Source organism: Festucalex cinctus, chromosome 12 (assembly GCF_051991245.1).
Source record: "Festucalex cinctus isolate MCC-2025b chromosome 12, RoL_Fcin_1.0, whole genome shotgun sequence".
In the NCBI taxonomy this organism is placed as follows: Eukaryota; Metazoa; Chordata; class Actinopteri; order Syngnathiformes; family Syngnathidae; genus Festucalex; species Festucalex cinctus.
Window position 1 is genome coordinate 512,292 of NC_135422.1, and position 25,511 is coordinate 537,802.

Genomic DNA, 25,511 nt, shown 5'->3' on the forward strand with positions numbered 1-25,511 from the left:
CTGGACTGGTGACTCATGGGAAATGTAGTTCTCTCCGTCAGTGGGAGGAGGCAGATTCCAGACTGCGTGCGCGTCGCGTTTGCATGTGTGTAGGTGTGTAGATGTGTAGATGTGAGTGAATCGTGAGGATTGGGCGAGTGCTGGACGTTTCTGTTCCAAGCGAGAAAAGATTTTTTTTTCACGCCCAAAGCCAAGAGTCCGGACGAGACGACGGTTGGAAGGCGTTCGAAAATGCGAGAGAGAATCCAGGAAGAGAGCGCGCGTCCATTAAAAATTGAGCGCGACATTCTGCTCGTCCCTTCGTAACACTTGTGGCATCGCCGAGGATCAACTTTGACACCAAGTGGCTGCTAACGTCTGTTGAATGGGGTGAATTGTAGCGCTATTTTTTTGACAAGCGAGTTGGAGGCATTTGTAGACGTTCAAAAAGGGGAAGGGGAGGCGAGAGGGGGGGCAAAGAAAACGCCCTGCTGCCACTGCCCGTTGCTGTTATCTCCAAATTCAAACTTTATCGTCGACTTTGAAAATGCGTCTCCCACTTAACGGGAGATGGGATGAAATGTGGAACGTTGTTGCTTGAAAGAGTATATCGTCTCACTCGTTGTTAAGGGCCGCTTTCTCGCCAAGTTTTTGCAAGTCTCGTTGCTTTTGGAATATTTCCCCCTCGTTGTTGAACTCTATTCCCGTTGGAGTCGTATCTGGGTGGGCTGGGAGCCCCGAGGCTGCCCCGCTAGGCCCCAACAACGACATTTCACATGTAAACCCAAGCAGCTGAGGACAAAAACAACTTTTTCTTCATATTATTTGACAATTGACGCCGCAGACATGTCTCAGGGCGCCGAGAGAAGGATGGAAAGCCGGCTGAAGAAGTTGGAGGACATGATGAGAAATCCCAAGTCTGCGTTGAACCTGGAAAGTTTGCTGGTAAGTCAAGTGGAATTACATCGCCTGCATTATTTAAGAACGTCGTGATGGCTGCTCCCCGCAACGCGAGACACAAATGACCACAATTAACGTTATGCTACTGGCATGTAAAGTAATAAATCCACACACACTATATTATTGGCCAGATTAACCTGTTCTGAGCTGTTAGCATTGTCCTTTTGTTTAGGTAGACTGCTGCGAGGTTTCGTCCTCGTTCGCGTTGTCCTTGTACAACTACATTTTCCAGTCTGTCCTGTAATCAGATATCTTGCCATTACAACAAATTTCATGGAAACCGCAATGGAGGACTGTGTGCTGGTCTACAGTAGGATAGGCCTGATTAATAGTTCAGATTACCACAAGAGCATGCAGTTTGGGAGGTCTGTGGTGTCTACAGATTAGGATTAATTTGTGCCAAATGTTCCATTAAGGGTTTTTATGGAGCCTAAGGTTTAACAGTTGGTCACTGTTGTTGTGTTGTGGTCCTCCTGCCAGGAGATATGAGGGGAGGAAGGTGTGCATCAAGCAGTTTGTATGTAAATTGTGAAAGTAGCCGGCGTTTGGACATTTCTGGACAGAATTCTGCTCTTTTTATTAAGTCTGATGAGATGCTTAGCTCATGAATTGAATGAATTTAACATTCATTATGTTTGTAATGTAGAAAGAATACTCTCTATTCCACCAGGCATCATTGAGCAACTTAAAGTACACACAACAGGCTCACCCAGTTCCAAACACACTAGGTTGAAGGTCTCCTGCATTGACAATTCCGAACATTTCCGATATTTCGATAAAAACAAACGGCATGTTTGTATTGTTTTTGCCTGTGGCTAGCGTACAAACCAGGCAGAATGTCATAGCAAGTCAAACAACATTTCATTACATTCTGAAATTAAAATAATCCTCACGATTCAATTTACAACGATCCAAAGTTCAATGCATTTCAATAAGCGAAGAGCTTCTTTTCACCGAGTTGATGCTGCATTTGAGGAAGGTGGGAAGTTGGATTGATCCCAACTCGAATTGTCACAGTTCCAACCTCATAGCGTTCAAGGCAAATATAAATTACAAAGATGGCTGATGATGATTGATTGTTTGTTGTTGTGGTTAACACAGTCAGTTAGTATCACATTGGGTTACGTGAAGTTACTTCCTTTGAAGAACTAATTTAATGTCATAATAAAAAAAGTGATTCATATGCTTAGAATTGTGTAAATTATGTTTTGCCATTCACAGTCTGTCTCTCTCTTGTCGAGTGACGTTAGATGGAAGCCAGTTGGTGCTGCTTGGGTCTTTTTTTTTTTTTTTTTTTTTCTGTCTGAAATACTTTTGTCACCAAAACAACACAGTTTGAAACAGGATGTTGCTTTGACACAGGGGAATGAGTCCAGAGCCAAAATATGTCCACTCTGTATTTTGAGTAGGATTAAATTAGCGTCAAATATGATCAATACAGTGACTTTACAACTTTGCAGATGCAAACACGATCGTGAGTGTTCGGTTAATCCCAAGTGTGTCTTGCCCCCGCATGGAGCACATACCGTATTTGGAGAGAATATTTATAAAGTGCTGATGTTGCGTATCTATTATATTGAATGCAAAATACTATAGAACCATTACAATGTTTTGATTGACTTCATGTGGCCAAATGAATTGGAGAAAATGTTAGCTCAATTGCTACAATCCTTGCTTGAAGTCAAGGGAGGGCTTATTCAGCCCACACAATTGAACATAATTTCGATATTAAAAGTAGAGGTGATTGCAAGTCACATAGACTGCCTTTCTAACCGTGCTGTAGGAAATGACCTCATTGGGTAAATAGTTGGCAACTATTCTGTATGTGGTTCTCAAAGTCCCCACAAGGACTGCACTTTCTGTTTTTCCTTTTTAGCCTTATCTCGTGTTCTGTCTGTCTTTTCAGCCTGTAGCCTATCCCTACTTTCAGGCCTGCTTGACCTGCAGCAGGTACTTTAACTGTGCCATTAGGCTCAAACTAAATTCGACTGTGACTTAGGTGTGAGGTGCTTAACACTTAAAATAGAAATAATGTAGATCTTTTCATTAAAACCAGTTTTTGGATGTCTTCGCATCAAGGTCATATAAGCAACATTGTGCGTTTGGTTATCGTTCATTGTTTATTCCCTGCATATCTTTCCCCGTCTCGAATATCCTTTGCTATTTACATGCCCCATTCCACTCTATCTTTCTCCCTATTTTGGCCACACTAATGTTCATGTCTTCATTTATTCCAGCATTTCCTGTTGCCACTTTCTACATCCCATACGGAGCAGTTTGAATGTGTGGATCCTCAAGGAGGTGTGGATAGTCTCACCTCACCCTGAAACTAAATCCAAAGCATCGACTTTGTCTCTGGAGTGCAGTTGAGTTGTTCTTAGACGAGCAACAAGGGTACCGGTATCAGTGTGCTAGCTGGGAAGAAACACTTCCTTATAAGGCACTCGGGATGGTGGCCCAGGTCATTTTTTTTTTTTCCCCGTTTTGCAAAACAAGTCAGTCTCTCTACTCAGCACCTCCTCTGGGGAGACTGCTAGGCCTCTTTGTGGCCTTTTTTTGGTTTGTTGCTTCACTTCAGTGAAGAAGAAGACCAAAGTGTCTGTCAGATGTTCAAGTCCTAAATGGCTTGAAAATGTCACACTCCACCTCAGTCATGTAGCTTGCATGCCTTGGACACAACTGGAAATGTTGAGCTTGGTTTTCCATTTCCATAGAGCCACTGAGCACTGAGAGGAACAAAGAACGGTACCACATCACATATTATTCATTTTTGTATGTATATATTTTTAGGAACAAGCATCATATTTGATTTTAGTCAGTAATTGATCATCAAGAAACCCACCTATTATTCACTATTTTTCCCCTATTTTTTCAAATGTTGTTTTTGGGTGTCCAACTTAATTTTGTGGAAGTTTTCCTTAATACTATTTCTGGCCATCAGTTATTCATGAATTATCGCTATTCGCGGCTGCAACCGTTTGGTGCCGTTTGCAAGTGAACGAACAAGTATTTGAAACAATGAGGCATCATGAATGGAGGTTGACCTATACACATACAAAAAAAAACAAAAACTGAAGAAAGGATAGATGAAGCAGAGTGAGATCCACAATTTGTTCACAGAAAGTTGTCTCTGTTAAGAAGACATTTGTATTTGTTAAAAAAAAAATACACTAAAGTATTTACTGTGAAGAAGACACCACTTTTAATATCGTGTCTCAGTGATGGTACAAAAATAGACTTTTCTTAGTGAAAAAAACATCAGTTTATGTCTTGATTAGTTTTATCGTGGACTTATTACCTGACCAATATATCGATAATTGTGTTATCGTCATATTGTGAGATTGTTATTATGAGCTTTATACCGCATATCATATTGTGACTCGTGAGGTACCCAGAATTGTCATTGTGCATTATGTAGGCAGAGACTACAATGTGGTAGATTTGTGCCACAATTACAAGCACATAGAGGGAATTTTGAGCACAAAAGTGGATTTTGAGCGCAGCTGAGTTGCTGCATGCTCGTCTGCCGAGTGGGCACATGAAAAAGAAGCATGCACAATGAAGAGGTGCGTACATGCATCTACAGTTGTGCTTAACTGTTTACATACCCTGGGGCTATGAAACTTAGGAGCGCACTCACTGTATGGTGAGAAAAAGGCTAAGTGCTCATAAAATCCAAAATACTGTAGAGTGCCACTTGTTTTAATATTTTCATGAGTAGAGATGTGCGTGTGAATTTTGGTGACGATTCATAGCATTTTTGTGTCATTAAGTGATGTTTAGCTGTTGCACATTTACAGTTGTGCTCATAAGTTTACATACCCCAAGGTTATGTCAACTTTCAAACACAACTGCACTTTGTGCGTGTGGCTTGCACGTGCCGAGCGAAAGCAAGGCATTATTTCATTGGGAAAAAAAAAAAAAAAGACCAGTCGAGTGGTCAACTCAGTACAACTCTTGCAAATAAGCTTGTATTGTGCATACTAACCTGATTAAACGCCTCTGGATGGCTTTGTGGTGTAGAAGTAAAGGGGTTCTCGGTGTTTGAGTGGCTCGCTCCAACCCTCAGCTTCACACAAGTCACAATCAGGTGAGTAAAACATTAATGGACTATGGCAATAATGGGCCCACTAAAAAGATAAAAGTAGTCCTAAGATGGTTGGGCAACTGTAATGCATGCACTCCAACAGAATATTAGTTTGCTACACTTATGTTGTATGAGCAATGAATGGTTAATGTATCAACGATAGAGTATAGTGTCTTCTGCAAATAAGCATTTACACTGCTGGAGGAGCATGGATGTAAATGTCATTGCACATTACACTATATTACAGTGTACACAAAAACATTCCCTGTAAAAATAAGAAAATAATTGAATTGTTTTTAGCTTTATCTGTAATCTACCTAATTGTTTTTCTTACATCATCATTGCATAGCCCTCTTATTATTAAAGGTTAAATATTATATGTTAAAATAAAACTACTGGGGGTTGAATAGCTAAAGAAATCTTGGCCCAGTTTCTAAAACAAAATATGTAAGTCACTTTCATACAAAATTAAAAATGAAGTTGGATCAATTAAAGTCCATTCATAAAAGTGGCATAATAATAATTGGTCAGTCATGCGGTAGTATCTGCAATTGATGTTTTTAGTCTTGGATTTGTAAATGACTTATCTTGCAGATCTGTTGAAGAGTTTTGGAGTCTTGGTGTATTTTTAGTTGGATGAGGGTGTGAGTGAGCAGCGCAGAGAACAGGAGGCTCCCACACAGAACACTCTCCATCTCGCTTCAGCTTTGTCAACCTTCTGCTGAGACATTCCTGCCTCCCACACACAGTCAGTTTTTCCCCCTACACAAACACACACCCGATGTATATGTGCTGTATGCACAAATGTACGTACAGTACTTATGAATGCACACACTGAATTCATTTTCACAAGCTTGAATGTAGTCAGTAGCAACAACACAATTCAACATATAACCAGCTAACAGCTTGTGATTTTCATCTCTTCCTTCCTTCCAAAGCTAAACAAAAATGTGTAAGTAAACAATAGTGATGTAATATTCATTGAAATAGTGTAATTAAATAATACTGTAGCTTGTGTGTGTCTGTGCTGTTGTGTTGCCATGGCAGTGTGATGGCAAAGAAGTACAAATAACATGGCAGCAGTGGAATTTAGATAAACCTGTTTGTTTGAAGAATATGGCCTTTTGTTTTAAACATACATCGTCTGGCTTTCGCCCAACATTTGATTATTTCATCAATGTATATCAAAATCAAAACATCAGGGCAGTCGTATACTCCATTGTAACTTTATTTTCCAAACAATTAAACAACAAAATACAACACTAATAATAAAATAAAAGTAAACACAATTCGGCGGGGTGTTGGGGTGGGGGTTCTGTGGCGGTTTAACCAGTATTAAAGAATTCCATAAAAGGTTGCCACTTGTGGAACCCATCCATCCATCCATCCATCCATCCATCCATCCATCCATCCATCCATCCATCCATCCATCCATCCAATGAATTCTACTTTGAAGAATTGAATACATTTGAGGTCAATCTGTACCCTGGAATAGATTGTCACAACATATAAAATGTTTAAAACCCCACAATTAACAATATTAGTTGAAATGGTGTCCTCACTTAAGATCATCAAGAATAATTCAAGTTTAGCCTTGGACCTCATGGGCACCAAGTTCCTCGCTGTGCTCTTTTTTTCCAGCACATTCCTCAGTTGACTGTGCTATATTAATAAACCCTTGTTGCCAAAAACGCACAGGGCACAGGAGCATGGGACAGAAATCATTCAAATCCAAGGGTAAGACCCACTCCTGCTAATCCCTGTGGGCACATTTACTGCGCTGTCTGAGAGCCTCTGCTGGATTCCTGCTGTTGTCTGTGGGGAGAGTTTATAGGCCATACCAACCGCAGTCCTCCTCACTCTGCTTGGCCTACCGTTTATCTTGAGAACTATTTTTGAAAGGGCTTTAATTCAATCAAAATAGTGACATTCATTCAATTGTTTTTGTGGGGCTGCTTCTTGTTTTTGTTCCACTTGTCCAATAATGACGTGGGTAGATGGACCATAGTTCCATGTAGCCTCCCTATGACAGTCAAATTCAAAGAGTTGTACCATTTATTTCAAAGGTCTTCTGACAAAGAGTACAGTTTTAACTGCCAAAAGCAGCGCTTGATATTGCCAATACTACTTTGTATATTAGAGCATATGAAATGGAGAGCTGACTAAACATTAAGACACACTTTGCATTTTGCTGTAGTTGCCAAGCAACCATCCAGAATCCATTGCCTCTGGCGGCAAAAAGATTCACATTTTGGTAAATTTAACAGAAAACATACACTTATTCATCAGGAAGAGATTAGTGAAATGATATCACACTACGAGATGAGACCTAAGAGGAAGGATACGATATTTTCAAAGAGGAAGACCAGAAGTTATCTGTAGCAAATCCAAAAGTATCTGATTGATTCAAGTGCAAATTGTCCATTCAGATTTACACTTCCTCGGACACTTGTCAGTTGATTAATATTAATAGAGGGCTGTTTGACTAAGTAGTTGATAAATGGCCTCTGGACACTTGTTGGCATTTTCTATGGCATTACTAATGGCAGGAAATTCAAGGTACTTGATTTTTCTTGTGTCAGGAGTCATTACTCATCTTTTCTCCTTTGTTATAGTTACTTGTGACTGCCATACTAGAGTGTCTAATACTACTGGAGACCAAATCTGGTGTGTTTTTACATATTTGGCCAGTCCCAGCTGACAATCCCTTCATAGGTTAGTAACTGAACTCACTTTGTTTGGCCCTATCTCAGGTATATGAAAAGACTAGCTTTGAATGGAAGAAAAAATGTCTTGTGAAGTCCAAGTATTTACATAATTTTGCTGCAGAGATATTTAGAGCCATTGGTGCCTCTTAGCTGACAGTACAACATGTTTATTTATTCATTCCTATTTCACAATGACAACTCGCTGAATGAATGTGCATGTAAGGTCAGAGTGAGCTTGTAGAGTTGGCGATAGGGATTGTTTGCTTGCTTGGTGACTGGAGTGATCTCAAACATTGAGCACTGTGCTTTCTTTTCCTCATGGTAATGGACGGTCAATCGATCACTTTGGTCATTTCTTTCTTACCCTAACTGGGTAAACTGTGAAAGTGAAACTCACTTTCCCAGGAAATCTGACAATTGCAACAGTTATTGGATGGAAACACTATTTTATTGGTGATTAGTAGGGGTGTGAATTGCCTAGTACCTGACGATTCGATTCGTATCACGATTCACAGGTCACGATTCGATTCGATACCGATTAATCCCGATACGAATTTATAAGTCGATTGTTGCGATTTTTTTTCATTCAAATTTAGAAAATACTAATCAGTAAGCTTGTAGAGTGTAAGATTTATATGAAAATGTATTATTTATTTATCTGAAATTTCAGTCTTATAGAGGTTGTAATCTGTTTCATGTTTGTACAGCATTAAAATAAAATATTAAGGCTTAATGTTCCGTTCATATAACATTCTTCCATGCTCAAGGTGTGAATCCTAACCCGAAGTCAGACGTTTGGTTGAATATTTTTCCATTAAAAATGGAAGTTTAAAAATCGATTCACACACACACACAAAAAAAAAAAAAAAAAAAAAGGCAATGATGATAAGACGTTGAATCGGTAAGACTACCGAATGAACAATTCTGAGCTCTTATAAAAAAAATTAATAATAATAAAATTAAAAAAAATTAAAAAAAATTAAAAAAATTTTTTTTTTAAATCGATTCTTTTTTATTGAATCGATTCGAGAATCGCGCGATGTAGTATCGCGATATATCGCCGAATCGATTTTTTTTAACACCCCTAGTGATTAGGTTCCATCATTGTAAAATTTGTTAACACAAAAAAGTGAAGACAAGCAGAGTAGAAAATTGATAGAAGAGGATACTTAATCTATTGCTACTTGATCTGAAGTAATAACCTAATTGTTTTGGTATTTGTCCCATTCAAGGAGGTGCATAAAGCTCATATGACCTGAGCCTCCTTGTCCCCTACCATTTTATTTTGCTGCGAGTGAAACAATGACTTGAAGGAGTCAACTTCCTTTTGGAGGGTAACTTAATTGGTTCTGATAAATATATATTCATTTCCACATGGATTTACACTCACAGCAATGACTTCATAATCGTAGTTGAGTGGTATTCTATTCAGTATTCACAAGACTTTGCACTGACAGCGTTTAGATTTGTGCTTACACGAAAACAATTCTAACCCAGAGAATTTAGGTGAATGAATGCCCACTCTCCTGTTGTGTTTCCGATGTACCACGAATGGGAGCAAGAAAGGGGCTTATATTTGGCTGTGCAGAATATAGTGGCTTCACTTAGACAACCCTGTTCTTTATAGAATGGCTTACCTTCAGCTGTGGCATTGTCCGTCTAATTATTTCAAGCATACCATGGTTCTGTACCATCATGGGAAATAAGAAGTGCTTTGTGGATTTCGAAACTTTGAGTGTATGTAGCAGCCAAATGCGGCCACAGAGGAAATGAGTTGCACACAGGGACTGTCTTTATGTCATAGTGAAATTATCTCCCAAACACGGGGTGGGGTGGATCATTTCCTGGATTGCTTTTTGGGAGATCCCAGGGCATGTATTCCTCCCAATGTGCCCTTCTCCGCCCCCTGCATGTGTATTTTTTTCCCTTAAATAGTAGCTTTGTGTGAGGTTAGCCCTTTAATGGGGAAGTGCTGGTGAGCTGCTGAATCAAGAGTGTTTGACTGCAGCCGAGTGGGGAAACGTTTGGAATGGCAGGAGGAGAGGCAGATAAGACACTGGGAAAAAAAAAAGCAAAAACAACTAGGAGAAATTTGAAGCGGAAGGAATAGAGGTATCTGAACCTGTCCCTATAGGTGTTACTGACAGTTTTACAAACTTCAAACAAAATTCCATCTTATCTTTTGTCAGAACAAGAATGCCAGGGTCAGTGTAGCAAGAGGCTGCTAATAGTAAACTGATTCGTCCAGTGTGCAGACAAGGATCTCCAAATACAGGTCGTGATGTTAGAGGGCAAAAATGCCAGCAAAGCTTAAAATTATTGAACTAAAATTGTTAGCATTAATTGAATGTTGAGTCCTCTTTTAAATCATGACCTGACAGGCAACGTAGTAAGCTGTAATTGATTTTTTGGACGATTGAGGAACCACCTCACATTGCATTCTAGTTTTTGTCTTTTCTTTTGTTTGTCTAACTTTATTCTGTCTTTTCATCCCCAGGATTCCTTAAATGCTGTGGTCTTAGATTTGGACTACCCTGCACTTCGCAAGAATAAAAATATTGAAACCTTTTTAAATAGATGTAAGTATTGCAAGTACCAGTGTTATTTTTTTAATACAATTTTATGTTACTGTGATAAATATTGGCAATATGGTTACTGACATTTTGTTCTCAGATGAGAATGTCATAAGACAAGTTCGAGACCTGCAGATGAAGTCAGACGACTTTGATCGAGTTAAAGTGATCGGCCGAGGAGCTTTTGGTGAAGTTCAACTGGTGAGTATGTCTGAAGTTAAAGACATGCACCGATTTATTTGCGTTAAATGTATCCAAGTTTGATATTGTCTAATAAAGCACCATTTAGCAAGGCATTAACAGCAAACATACATACTGTGTTTACCACCATCATTCAGGTCAGGCACAAAGCCTCTCAGAAAGTCTATGCCATGAAGCTTCTTAGCAAGTTTGAGATGATCAAACGCTCAGACTCCGCCTTCTTCTGGGAAGAAAGGGACATCATGGCCTTTGCCAACAGTCCATGGGTGGTGCAGGTATGACATTTATCAACACACACTCATGTACTTTTACAGCCATTTTTCTTTGCGTAATTATTGTGTAATTAGCTATAAAGGGGCTTGTCCTGTTTGTTTGATCAGTTGTGCTGTGCCTTCCAAGATGAGCACTACCTCTACATGGTGATGGAGTATATGCCAGGAGGTGACCTGGTAAACCTCACCAGTACTTATGATGTGCCAGAGAAATGGGCCAAGTTTTACACCGCAGAGGTAGTGATGGCGCTGGATGCTATCCACTCAATGGGCTTCATACACCGCGATGTCAAGCCAGACAACATGCTGCTCGACAGACACGGACACCTCAAGCTTGCTGACTTCGGCACATGCATGAAGATGGACTCGGTGAGTTTTAGGCAAACATGCTGTCAATTGGCACCAGTAGGAACACTTTTTAATGTCCAAATTTCCCCCCAAATACCAATTCAGCGCTACTCAATGCAGAAAATTGAATTTTGAATCGCTAATGCCACCTGTGGTCGAAAAATGGAACTGCACACTCCTTCCTGTACACATGCGCACGTCACATCCGCAGGCAGAGAGCGGGGAATTCAAACCCGAATCCAGTCTGAAAACTATTGGCCAGAGGTGTGCAGGAGTGCCCATAGTGAACAGCTAAGATTAATCTGCTAATTCGAAGATGTTCGAGTCATAAATCGTCAAATGAAAAGGCTATTGTAAAGATATTTTGGGTAAAATTGTTACAAAGATCAGCTTGAAAGCGTATGTAGGGATGGAAGAATGTTGATTTGTTGTGATTGTATTGTATTGGTGTTAATGTTTTATATGTTTGTTTGTTTTTTGTCTTTCTGTAAAGCGCTTTGTGAGTGTTCAGACTGTTTGAAAGCGCTATATAAATAAACTTGAGTTGAGTTGAGTTAATGGGAGCTTTAGCACATGAATTTAAATTGAGATTCTGACTTTAAAATCGGCTTGTAAAAAATGTGTTGACTCTTTACATTTTGGCTTGTGTCACAGACTGGTATGGTACATTGTGACACAGCAGTTGGAACCCCTGATTACATCTCACCTGAAGTGCTGAAATCCCAGGGAGGTGATGGGTGTTATGGGAGAGAATGTGACTGGTGGTCTGTCGGGGTCTTCATCTTTGAAATGCTTGTTGGTCAGTATTTATTTTATCCCCCCCCCCAATTTTACGTTCCAAATTGCCCCCCCTCCTCACAAGCAGTAGTATGAATTAATTCAACCTTTTTGAACACTTTCAGGTGACACACCATTCTATGCTGACTCACTGGTGGGAACCTACAGTAAGATCATGGACCATAAAAACTCTCTCAACTTTCCTGGTGATGTAGAGATCTCCAAAGATGCAAAGAATATAATCTGCGCCTTCTTGACTGACAGGTATGGAAAGGGCTCATGCTTTCCTTTTTGAATTTTAACTCCATCAGACAACCAATGTTTTCCTCTTTAATGTCCCTGTTGGGTCCATAAACTGTGTAAAAAGGTACAGTACGAGATTTCTCTACTGGAGGATTATTATGGCTTGGCTGACATTGCATCAAACGCCCTACCTGAAGGGTTAGACCCACTCCACACATTCACCCATCTGAAAAAAAAAAAAATACAGTATTCTGTATATACAAAAAAATGATTCAAAAAGCATTCCAACCTTGAACTCTAGTGCTAGTAATGTTAAATAATGTGTTGTTGCTCTGTTCTTACTTTATCTTAAAACTTAACATTTTATTTATTTATTTATTACAATAGAGCAGACTAAGGTAATCTTGTTTGGGTTCTCTCTTTCTCTCACTCTCGCTCACTCACTCGCACTCTCTCTCGTTTTTTTGTTTTGTTTTTTTAAATAGGGAGGTGCGATTAGGACAGAATGGTGTGGAGGAGATCAAGCGGCACCCATTTTTCAGGAATGACCAGTGGACCTTTGATACCATCAGAGAGAGTTAGTATTACTCCAGATAATTAGATGAACATGAACGTTCACCTTTATTGCATCGGACTTTGCCATTTCTTTTCTTCTTCTTAGCCGTTGCGCCCGTGGTCCCAGAGCTGAGCAGTGACATTGACACCAGTAACTTTGACGAGATTGAAGATGACAAAGGTGATGTCGAGACATTCCCCACACCCAAAGCGTTTGTTGGAAATCAGCTCCCCTTTGTGGGCTTCACCTACTTCAAAGAGGACCAGTAAGACATGAGATTAAGCTTCTTTGGAGCTCTCACTTATTATGTACTTGGAGGAAACGTAGATGTCAATTGACGTTTTTATGTTCTTCATTATTTAGGTTACTTAATGCTTCCAACAACTCCTCATCAATTAATGATAATTCAAAGGGAGAGGTAAGTAGTTTCCAACTACAGACAGGAATTTTTCTTGTTCAGGTTTAGCCTCCTTTACAACACATCCACATGAATAAAATACTCATGTTACAAGCATGTTACATTACATAATCACTGGCGATTATATCAAAACAAGTCCACACAGTAGTACACTGACAGCTATCAAACCCTTCTAATAGCATACCTACACGTAACCTGTACACTTGCCTCCATAAAATAATTCATACAATCCACTGAGCCTTAAACTAATTCAGGGAATCACCATTGACTTAAATTAAAATGAAATGAAGTATTCCTAATCCACTGCTTCTTCAACGGGAATACAAAGGTGAGAAAATGTTCAATAATAAATAATATCCCCAATGTTAATAATACGTTTACAGATCATCCCAGATCTCTATGAATGAAATATTTCTGTGAAAAAAAATCTTTTTTTTTTTTTTTTTTTTTTTTAATTCTTAGAAAACAAAATAACTTAAGAACAATCGGTGAATCGCAGGTGTACATTTTTTAGTGCTGCTCATTATGTAGATTAGGAGTGTCTGTGACCTCCAAATGCCCGTATGTGCTCCCTGTTAAGGATGCAATGACAGCTAGTCTCCTCTGAGATCTCCTGCAAAGCTCCATCCGGGTAATCAGCACTTGGACTGTCTGTAGTGTCCTGTTCATACAATCGAGGGGGACATTAATTCATATTCACAATGACTTTTGCTTCTTAATTGGACTGGTTCATATCACAGGAGTGTCTTTTACTTGAAGTTATACATAGATAAATGTGTCGCCTCTCTTTTGTTTATTTTGCGTAGTGCGTTTGCATAAGAACAGAGATTATTTGGGTGTTTTTGCAAATGTATTTTCCCCCCCTTCTCAGTCTGTAGCGTTACAGAAGAAGTTTCGACACTTGGAAGTGCAGCTGAATAATGAGAAGCAGGCCAAAGATGATCTAGAGCACAAATTCAGGTACATGAACTTGACGTTTACAAAAACGTGGATCAAAGACTGAAGTTTCTTTTAATTATTTATCTGTATCTCTTCAGAGCTGCCACTAGTCGTCTGGATAAAATCTCCAAAGATCTCGAAGACGAGGTAGAACAATAACTGCCAATAAACCTGTTACACAGGCAGAGTTTACTTGAATATTTTATATTGCAATATTTTGATGGTGCTACAATCCAGTTTTCCTTTCATGATAGTTAAGTTTATACACATAATTAATTTTCATGGCTTTTTTTTGTAGTTTCATTTCAGTTGAATGTCAGTGCTCTTGAAATACTAACACGCACATAAAATGTCTGTGAGGTTTGAACTTGTGTTAAAGACTCAATTTTATTCTCGTTTGTCATTAATATAGCTATAAAATCGCATGAGTGTGAAAGCAACCGTGTATGACATTTGGGTGCAACATTTTAAATGACTGATTTTAGGTGGCCGGCAGGAAGAATTTGGAGTCAAGCCTGAGGCAGCTGGAAAGGGAGAAGGCCCTTCTGCAGCACAAGAGCCAGGAGAGCCACCGCAAGGCTGAGAGCGAAGCTGACAGGAAGCGCTGTCTGGAAAATGAAGGTGATAGCAGAAAGTAACGACTCAAATAATTTATGGTTTCATGTCATTACGCTCATTGGGTCACTTTTTAAAGGTAGCCATTTGATAAATTTGCACAATTATCATGTTGTGTTGTTGTGTGAATTAAAATATATATATATATACAGTTGTGTGTTTTGTTTAAAAACTTTATGAGGTGTGTTTTATTCTTGGTTATTGAAGTTGATGGAACAATGATTGACGTAATATTATAACATACTTTTGTCACACCTAATTTTACAGTTAACAACCTCCGTGATCAGCTTGATGACTTAAAAAGACGGAATCAAAATTCACATATTTCCAATGAGAAGAACATTCATCTGCAGAAACAGGTCAGTTTTACGGTGCACTTTTTTTCCTCCTTTTTTTTTCTTACTCATATAGTCATCTTTATTTAAAGAAATTAAATGTGTACAAACATTATGCATAGAAATGTTCCCTATAGCAGTTTGCAACCCACAGATTGAAGTTACCTGTATGTAGCTCCTCTAGACATTGATCACAGTTTCTTTACCACTTCCTGTCAGAACTCAAGACTTCAAAACTTTTGTTGTGAACCTAAGAGCAGTTTTTTGTAAATCTCACAATTATTCTCACTCAGTTGGAAGAAGCCAACATGTTGCTGCGGGCTGAATCCGAGTCTGCAACGAGGCTCCGCAAAACCCAGACAGAGAACAGCAAACAGCTGCAGCAGCTGGAGGTGAACGCGCGAGAGCTGCAAGACAAATGCTGTCTGCTGGAACGCAGCAAGTTAAGCCTCGAGAAGGAATGTATCAGCCTGCAGGCCGCCCTGGAGACAGAACGCAGGGAGCATAGCCAGGGCTCAGAGACCATCAGTGACTTGTTGGGTGCGTAAGATAAACGCTTTACTCGGCACAGGAATTTGACCGACAATATAAACTAGTGATATCAGTTTATGCAGATCCGTTAACTAACGGTTAACGAGCAGTGCAGAAAGAAGAAAAGGTATATTTGAGATAACTGGCTTCTCTTTTCCCACAAGTTCATTAGGAAGTGTTGAAAATTGTGCACAGAAAAGCTGCTCCAGATTACCGGTAAATGCAGTCTGAAAATATTGCATTCTGCCACCGAATCTGAGTTTTGGCTTTACTTGATTACACATGTCCGATCATATAACATTTCGAGTAAAGCTTGGATTCACACCCAAAATCCCGAATAGTGGGTGTGTTCAGAAATACGTTCCGATGCGCGCTGCTTTACTCCGACTATTTGGAAACTATTTGGAGCATTGTTCAAAAGTGCTGTTTAGTTATTCAGAATACAGTGTTCCCTCCTTTGGAGTTATGTTCCAAAAAACCCCGCAATAAATGAGAGTATTTAGCTTTATGTTTTGCATTTATTATAAATGTTTTACAGTTTGAAAATGACGGTACATGCATTAATCTTTTGTCAGAAGATGCCAGCAATAAAAGAAAACAATATTCTAGCAATTTTGTGTTCAAACCATCAGGTCATCAGCCTACAGATATCAAGTATAAAGGGCACATGTCAGTATGACGCCACAGTTCTAAAGGATTGCGACGAAAGTCACCTGTAACATTTGAGAATTCATTTAGATAAGAAAGGTCAATAATTGGACACTAATCGGGATGAATTGAATCAGTTGTCTTAACTGCCATAGAATCACTTTTATCTCATTGTGTAAACAGGTGTGGTGCCGTGATCCTTGTAGGTTTGCCAATTTCTATTTAACCAGGATACAAAGACAGCAGCAGCACTATTTTAACCATACAGGCAGATCAAATAGACGCCAATCAAGTGAAACCATTGTTAACCACACACACACGCACACGCACACACACACACACGTTAATGTTGAAGTAGAACATTTGCGGTCAGATGAAGCTGCCGTGAAGTTGAGTATTGGCCTGGACAGCTTAAGGTAACTTAACCTCTCTACCAGTCACAATCTTCAGCTGTTTTCTCCAATTGTCACTTGCACAATATGAATTGTCTGTGACATTTTATTCAAGTGAAATATGACAAGAAAAACACTCATTTGCTCACCAGTGCTGCCCTTTTCCATAATTCAATTGCAATTTCATGACTTGCCATATCCATCTTGTAGGGCGAGTCTCTGGCCTTGAGGAGGAGGTTCAGCAGCAGAAACGAGCGCTCTCTAAAATGGAGACTGAGAAACGACATCTCCAAGAGAAGCTCACTGACTTGCAAAAGGTTAAAAAGTTCAACATCATCATCATATCAGATACTGTACATGACTGCTCAAAACTGAACTCTCTCAGGCTGTATTTTTACTTCATCATTATTCATTTTGTTCTCCTATCTTGGCCATGGGTGACTATTTCCGCTTGGTACGGTGTATTAAAACATGTTTTTGTTTGTACACAGGAGAAGAGCAACAAAGAAATTGATTTGACCTACAAACTGAAGGTGCTGCAGCAGGGACTGGAGCAGGAGGAGAGCTCCCATAAAGCCACCAGGGCTCTGCTGACAGACAAGAACAAGATAAAAGTAACCATTGAGGGTGCAAAGTCAGAGTCTATGAAGGGTAAGATTCATTAAGTTTTTCAAATTTTCTAGTCCCTGTCCTGATTCGGGGTCCAACCTAGGAAAAGGAAGAGTGTATGAAAGCGAAACATTTAACCATAGCAAAATGTACCTTAGTATGTATCTTTTGTACAACTCAGAGATGGAGCAGAAGCTGGCAGAGGAACGAGCAGCCAAACTGCGGCTGGAGAACAGAATACTTGAACAGGAGAAGCAAAGCAGTATGATGGACTGTGACTATAAACAAGCGCTTCAGAAGCTGGATGAGCTGCGCAGGCACAAAGACCACCTTACAGAAGAGGTGAGTGACTAGAGGCAAATGTGTCAATATTGATAGTTTATTCACTACTTGGATGTTAATTATGGGCTGTTATACAGCTACGAAGCATGACGGTTTTAATGGGACTCACATAGTTTGAGGTTTTTGTGTTTGTTACAGAGAAGACTGATTAAATATCTCAGAAGGAGAACACAGTCTCTCTATTCAGCAACGTTTTTCTTCTGTCCATGCCTACAGGTGAAGAATCTAACGCTGAAGATTGAGCAGGAGACCCAGAAACGTAACCTGACTCAGAACGACCTGAAGGCTCAGAACCAACAACTCAACTCTCTGCGAACGTCCGAAAAACAGCTCAAGCAAGAAACAAATCACCTGCTGGACATTAAACGCAGCTTGGAAAAACAGAATCACGAGCTGCGCAAGTCAGTTAAGTTTTGTTACCACTTATTTCGATGCATGTTTCATATTTGGACATGACGGGAAAAAAGTCCCTGTTTTGTCTACAGAGAAAGACAAGACACAGACGGGCAAATGAAGGAACTTCAAGACCAGTTAGAAGCTGAACAGTATTTTTCTGTGAGTCTATACCCCTCAAAAGTTTTCACTATTGAAAAGAAGTACATTATATTTGTAATTTGTCATGGAAGCATCCCCCTTTTTTTTGTATGTGCAAAATGAATACAACCAAAAGCAATACATTGTGATTCTAAGTATAGCCATCATTAATTGGACCTGTGTTTTGTGTTTTCCAGACATTGTATAAGACGCAGGTTCGTGAACTAAAAGAGGAGTGTGAGGAGAGGAACAAACTCTTCAAAGAAGTGCAGCAGTCTCTTCAGGAACTACAGGAGGAGAGGTGGCTTATAACTTGTTACGTTTTTCTGTAATCCTGACAATGGATGACTGATGCTCAGCTTTGTATTTTGTGAATCGTTCAGAGATTCTCTGGCTGCCCAGCTGGAAATCACGCTGACTAAGGCTGACTCAGAGCAGCTCGCTCGCTCCATTGCTGAGGAGCAGTACTCTGATCTGGAGAAGGAAAAAATCATGAAGGAGCTGGAGCTGAAGGAGATGATGGCCCGCCATCGTCAGGAATTGTCGGAGAAGGACGTTACCATCAATTTGGTAAATTAATGAAATGGGCGTATCGCTGGTGTCGGGCCAAAACCAAAATGAGACCCCTAATACGACACGGACTGGAGTTTGACACCTGTGCTTTAGATTGTTCAATAATTTGGGAAAAATGACACCCACGCATGTGGACTGAGCAAAATTAGGGTAGAGTTTTGAAAAAAATATCACATTTTTCAAATTGTGACTTAGGAGGTTTCGGCCCAACGCCAGCGATATGTGAGGAGGCATTTAGTACTGGTAAAAGTTACCTGTGCAAGTAACACACAAACCTCCAATATTGGTTGATGTTACAGTTGGAAGAAGCCAATAGGACCCTGACCAGTGATGTGGCCAATCTGGCGAATGAGAAGGAAGAGCTCAACAACAAAATGGAGGAGGCCCTAGAAGGTATTGAATTGAAATACAATACTGCTTAAACAAGTCATCATTGTTGCAATTTATTTTCTTTTTTTGAAATATAGAAACAGAGAAGTCAAAGGATTGGGAGCAGCAGATCAGTCAGATGAAGCAGACATTTGAGAAGCAGCTGCAGTCTGAGAGGACACTTAAAACTCAGGTTTATGTCCAACAATGGTCGTGCAAATCTGTGTTGCTTTCAACATTGCAAGATGCTTGTTTTACAACAATACATTTCAGGAGTTGGATTAAAATAATAATAGTAATGTCCATCTCCAGGCTGTCAATAAGCTGGCAGAGATCATGAACAGGAAGGAGGTGCGCGGCGTAAGCAGTCGCCGTGGCAATGACACAGACATGCGCCGCAAGGAGAAGGAGAACAGAAAGCTGCAGCTGGAGCTGAGATCCGAAAAGGAAAAACTCAACAGCACCATCATCAAATATCAGCGAGAGATCAACGAAATGCAGGCGGTGAGTCGAACAGTTTGGTTTGACACAGTTTAGTGAGATGTTTTGGGTGAACCTTTTTTCAATGGGAATGCAGAAGCAGGTGTGCCAAGTAGCCGAATACCGCCTTCGCCCAGTATATTTGATCATCCCCGTTTCCTTTTTAATTGTACTTTGTAGCAATTGGCAGATGAGAGTCAGATGCGAATTGAGCTTCAAATGGCTCTGGACAGTAAAGACAGTGACATCGAGCAGCTGAGGAACCTTCTCCAGTCACTCAGTGTTCAGTCAATCGACTCTGCCAGCATCAGTAGTGGTCCGGACGTCGATGCTGATGATGCCTTTACAGGTAAAAGTTCAAGAGATAAACCGAAACCGATACATGGATACATATATTTTACATATATTATCAATTTTATATGAATAGAATTAACATAAACGGCATTAACTCAGAGTTCAGTTGGAGATATAAATCTTTTTTTTTTTTTTTTTTCCCCTTTCCCAACATGAGTCTAAAGCTTTCGTTTTTCTCTTAGAAACGAGGCTTGAAGGGTGGCTATCTCTCCCTGTACGGAACAACACCAAGAAGTTTGGATGGGAAAAAAAGGTGAACATTTATCTCATTCACTCGCCGCCATTTTCACTGAATCAACATCCTTCACTCCTGCGGATTTTGACCGATTTACAAGGCCCACACAATATTGTGTATATTGCTATAAAAACATGGAATCTACCAAAAGAAAGATTAGAATCTCTTCTTTCGTTAGGTAAAAAAGTACATTTGTATGTTTAGGTTTTGCAGCAATTAGCATTAGAATATAGCTAATAAGTTCCATCATTATTCTCAAACAAAGGCAAACAGAGCTTGTTGCAACATGTCCTGGCTGATCTCTTATACTCTGCTGCAATCTGCTGGCCATTTTTTGTGATAACTACCATTGCTTTAAGCGACCTCTTCAGGTCAGAAGCTGCATCAAAGCCTTCTGTATGCTCTAGCGCAGGGATGGGCAATCTCGGTCCTCGAGGGCCGGTCGGTGTCCCTGCAGGTTTAGAATTAGGATGTTTCCGTTTTCCAACACAGCTGATATATGATCAGCTCATCAGCAAGCTCTGCATAAGACTGATAACGATCCCGTTGATTAGAATCAGCTTGTGTTGGAAAACGGAAACATCCAAAACCTGCGGGGACACCGGCCCTCGAAGACCGAGATTGCCCATCCCTGCATCGAGCATGAAAAAAACAAACATAAAAATGACTTTTTTATTTTAAAAAAACAAATCCGTTTTTGGGTTTGAATGGGTTCAAAGTGCTAAGTGAAATATATGAAAATGTATACTTTTTGTTTTTTTCCTGTTTTGTCTTGACCATGCTCTCTCCACTTGCTGTAGTATGTTGTTGTGAGCAGCAAGAAGATTCTCTTCTACAAGAGTGAACAAGACAAAGAGCAGTCAATCCCTTATATGGTGCTTGATATAGAGTGAGTACAACACCTGAATTGAATCATAGCGAGAATATCGCTTATCAAATACATGAGTAATTTACTCCTGAGAGTGAGCGTTTATTTCTCGGTGGTGTGGCACGGCCACGTATGATATGTTTTATTTGTTTGTTTGTTTGTTTGTTTTCTCCACAGCAAACTCTTCCATGTGAGGTCTGTCACTCAAACGGACGTGTACCGAGCTGATGCCAAAGACATTCCAAGAATATTCCAGGTGTGTAATTGCAACTCTTTGGGATGGATGTACCGCATGCCGACTAAATTCACTTTATTTCAACATACACTTCACTTCACTTCACTTGTTGTAACAGTGAGGTGGATACCATTTACCGTGGAACGTCAGGTTATGAAGAACCCGATTGAGGGACAATTCGGCTTACGCACTCTTTATCTGAATTGTCAGTTATCCGATTGAATGTTGAGTAGGATATACTCGATGAGTAAAATACTTGATAGCTGCAGCCCTCTTTCCAAGAAGTGCATTGAGCCTTGACTTGGTCTACCTGTTTGAACATCTGTTATTTTGGCATCAAGACACTCCAAAATGTTTGGATTGTCTGCGGACATTGCTCGTTCAATGACTCTGATTAAGTTCTCAGCTTCACATGACCCGTTTTACGCCCTTAGACAGCGTTCTGATTCTTGGTGATGTTGGTCAAACATCTCTTAATATGGAGTATTTATCAATAGATATCTTTGCTCATCTTCTTAGTTGTGTCAGATCCACATGTGACCACTTGATCTTATATTGCACAACCGGAATCGTTCCTTTCTTTTGTCTCTTTAGATTCTTTATGCCAACGAAGGGGAGAGCAAAAATGAGCCTGAATTTCCCGTCGAGCCTCTGCCAATGGGTGAAAAGAGCAGCTACATCTGTCACAAGGGCCACGAGTTCATCCACACGCTGTACCACTTCCCCACCAACTGTGAGGCCTGCACCAAATCTCTGTGGAACATGTTCAAGCCTCCGCCTGCTTTGGAATGTCGGCGCTGCCACATTAAGTGCCACAAGGATCACATGGACAAAAAGGAGGAGATCATTGCTCCTTGCAAAGGTAAACTTGATCCAGGCCGTTTTCTGAGTGTGGTAATCCTAATTTGAAAAGCACCTTGTCACTTCAGTGAACTATGACGTGTCCACGGCCAAGAACATGCTGCTGCTCGCCGTCACTCAGGAGGAGCAGCAGAAGTGGGTGAGCCGCCTGGTGAAGAAGATTCCCAAGAAGCCGCCGCCTCCTGACAGCTTTTCACGCTCTTCGCCACGCACTTCCATGAAAGTTCAGACCAGTCAATCCATTCGGAGGACCAGTCGACAGATCCCCACCAGCAAGAGCAGGTAGAAGAAGAATGCACAGTTTTCTATTTGCAGGGCAATCGAAAGCCCTTTCGGTTGTTCTAATGACTCGACATTCTTCTCATCGAGTCACTCGAGCGACAAGAGTCAAAGTGTAAGTTCACTGTCACTGGTGGTGAACATTGTTCTTCTTGATGACCAAACATGATGAATAAACATTTTTATTTATTTGGACATAGTAACTCAAAATAAGTTACTCCATTTTTTTTATTGTTAAGTCTTTTGACAATCTTGTGCTGTAAATATAGTTCACATTATGCTGAATAGGTCAGCACTTTGAAAGGTGTAAGGTGGGCCTCACCTGACAGGGACAGTGTGTACTCTTTAGCGCCATCTGGCGGTAAACTCATTATTCATTTCAAAAACATGTGATTGATTTCAGTATTGAATAGAATTATGGTGAGATAGTTGAAGTTTTCAATCACATTCACTTTGGGATTTGATGAGTCCGAACGCAGTTATTTTCAATTCTTTTTCTTTAAAATGTTAGTGTACAAGAATTTTGGAATCGCAATTTTCCCTCTCGGACAGCACAGGCCATTTTCTGAACACGTCGGACACGTTTGTAAATGTTGTCTGGCCTTTCAGGTTGGTGGACTTTGAAAGGCGACAAGAACAACACTGGCCCTTTGATGATATTAACGACGATCGTGCTTCCATTCATTTCTGATGAGCTGCTATGGTAACACTGTGTGCAGTGTTGTTTCTGTTTGATTGGGATGCATTTTGATTGGCGTCGACTTTCTTTTTTTTTTTTAAACCATATTTGTCACTAATTTTGACAAATGTGTGCAAATTGTCAAATTGGTGTGAGCAGTTTGGTCAAGGCATGTTCCGTTCATATTTTTTTTCTTAATGTATGTGAAATTGGAGGAAGAAGTGTTTTGTGTTCAATTTAATGGGGGTGCACAAATACTGTTGCACACAGTGTACATTGACAGTACAAATATGTACTCCACATTTGGATTTCTTTACACCATAGTGTCTGGTAAATTCAAAATCTGCTGATGTTGTACTGTTTCTCCCTAAATTGCCCGTTTTCCCTATTATTTGTGGCAGGATCATTTTAATCATTGAAATGTTTCATTCACTAGATCAAATGGGCTCAAATTGATGCGAGAGGACTCCAGCAGTGGACTCTGGTACACGATTATTTCTCCAATGTTTAATTTGGGTCCTTTTGTGGTGGTGGGCAACTTGCACGGTGGGCTCAATGCATGCGTCAGCTTGGGGTGCTTGAATGAACACCTTTTAGAGGGTGCATATGCACAACTACACGCTGACTAAAGTGGAGACTGTTTATCGAAACTAGGCCAAAAGTGGCACAACTGATAGTAAAAAAGGAAGGTAGTTGGTGTGAGAGCAGACGATGCAGAGGTCAGGCTGGATGGAGGCAACTGATTTGCTGTGGCCACCCTGAAGAAGAAGTGTGCATTCAATTAGTTTTCAATTGCATTCATTCATGAAATTCGATTTGATGATACCTGATCAAGTACACCCACAATATTTACATGAAGTCAAGATGAAGAAGACGACATGCCCCAACTAATTGTACGTCCACAAGCATCAGAAGCCGACAGTGACCATGTGGAAGTCGTATTAAATGTTCCGTCGTGGTTAGCTGTCAGCGGCTGACTCTTAATTGCCAACATTTGATTTAAATGAGGCTCATCAACATTACCTCACTGGCTACAGAGGGGGGAAATATTTTTGCCCATTTGCTGCATTTAAACCTTATTTCCGTCATCCTTACTGGTCCGTGTTTAAATTAAACAGAGGGTGACTTGAAATGTGTGTTTGAGCTGACAACATCGCCAGTCAATATTGTTTGTCCAAACCTTGAATTGTCGGGCAAACTCCAACCTGGCCCGATTCCCATCGGAAAATATCCGATACCGTGTGCTGTATTTGCTCATTTTTCAAACTGCCAACCATTTCTGTCTTGTTGTAGCTAACCTTGCGCAGGAGGATTGAGGACATCTCCAAGGCGGTTGGCTCTTACAATGAAGACTTTCTTCCAAAGCTCCGCTGGCCAATCAGCACAGCGGATTTGGCCTCTCCACGAGTCACCCTCCTGCTTCCCGCCACGACTTCCAGCAGCTCATCTCCATTCCGGACAAGCGCTTGGCGGAGCGCCACTCTCCTCAGGAGCATTCGACGCCGACTTTGAAGTACGTCTCGTCTCGTCTCGTCTCGTCTCGTCTCGTCGCGTCGCGTCGCGTCTCGTCGCGTCTCGTCTCGTCGCGGGGGTCTCACACGGGCGGAACGAGATGGGTGCGCATACCTCAACGCTTGATTGAAGGACACTCGTCTCCTCTTCTTCATTGTGGACTGTGTAGTGTTATGGTTGTCGGTGTAATGAAGGATAATCGATCATCCCGTTACTTGTTGCTGTAGTTAGCGAAGAAGCGACTTGAGCAAAAGCGCCACCAAAGTTGGAAAAGTAATTTGAATGTCGGCTTGCGTCGACCCCACCGCTCTGCACTGTCAGTCCAGCTTGTATTGTTTACGACGTGAAAGGGACGGCGTCCTCTTTGCTTTCCTGATCCAAGATCAGCACCTGCTGTTTGAATGTAAAACGTGGGATGGACCACAGATTGTATTCCTTGGATCCAAACTGACTTGACTGAAGCGCTCTGCTCATCACAAAGCGACCGAACGAACTCGCATGTCCGTTTTTTTGTTTTCTTTTTTGTCACACACGTTGGCACTTGCAACACACGACGTGTGTGACATTCACAACTCTGAAAGTGTACCAACAAGCAGTCGACATACTGAACAGCACTATTTGCATTCAATTGTTTTCTTCCAAGGTGATTCTTGTGATTATTTTTGTATTAAAAGTAAGCAGATGTTAGTTTGGGCACATGGTTGAGTGTGGGTGTGGCTTTTATAGCAAGTGGAGGGGAACACTGAGTGTGTTTGTGTGTGCGCTCTCCTTTAACCATCAAGCATGTTTTATACATAGAAATATACACAGTATATATTTTACATGCCATACAGTGCACATATTATTTATACAGCTGTGTCCACTTTGTATTGAAGGGCTTGACATCCGGACTGCATGTTGGCGAACAAACAGTTCTCCTTAATAACCACTTCGACAATAAAGATGTGGATGTATCTTTTGGCTCTTCAGTTATCATTTGAACTCCGAGTTCAGCCGGCG

At 40.5% G+C, this 25,511-nt stretch overlaps 1 protein-coding gene across 5 annotated transcripts; it reads left to right on the plus strand.

The window, feature by feature from the left end:
• The first annotated feature begins 31 nt into the window (after window positions 1–31).
• Window positions 32–25,466, plus strand: rock2a (rho-associated, coiled-coil containing protein kinase 2a). 5 transcript variants are annotated; one of them, XR_013287535.1, is made up of 34 exons: window positions 32–924; window positions 10,232–10,313; window positions 10,408–10,508; window positions 10,646–10,783; window positions 10,889–11,149; window positions 11,783–11,927; window positions 12,031–12,169; window positions 12,634–12,725; window positions 12,810–12,969; window positions 13,068–13,122; window positions 13,994–14,082; window positions 14,160–14,208; window positions 14,547–14,682; window positions 14,944–15,035; window positions 15,305–15,551; window positions 16,793–16,899; window positions 17,074–17,233; window positions 17,373–17,533; window positions 17,750–17,934; window positions 18,019–18,088; window positions 18,265–18,368; window positions 18,451–18,637; window positions 18,940–19,033; window positions 19,108–19,202; window positions 19,322–19,513; window positions 19,670–19,838; window positions 20,026–20,096; window positions 20,879–20,967; window positions 21,124–21,202; window positions 21,776–22,043; window positions 22,111–22,324; window positions 22,931–23,024; window positions 23,437–23,484; window positions 24,294–25,466. XR_013287535.1 is itself a non-coding variant. In XM_077538557.1 (33 exons), exons 1-33 carry the CDS (start codon window positions 826–828, stop codon window positions 24,295–24,297), a joined length of 4,182 nt encoding a protein of 1,393 aa, XP_077394683.1. In that variant the 5' UTR covers window positions 32–825; the 3' UTR covers window positions 24,298–25,466. The 5 variants fall into 5 exon arrangements, 2 of the variants coding, with proteins under 2 accessions (XP_077394683.1, XP_077394684.1); XR_013287534.1 differs by having other exon boundaries at window positions 22,931–23,484; XM_077538557.1 differs by lacking the exon at window positions 22,931–23,024.
• Window positions 25,467–25,511: the final 45 nt, after the last annotated feature.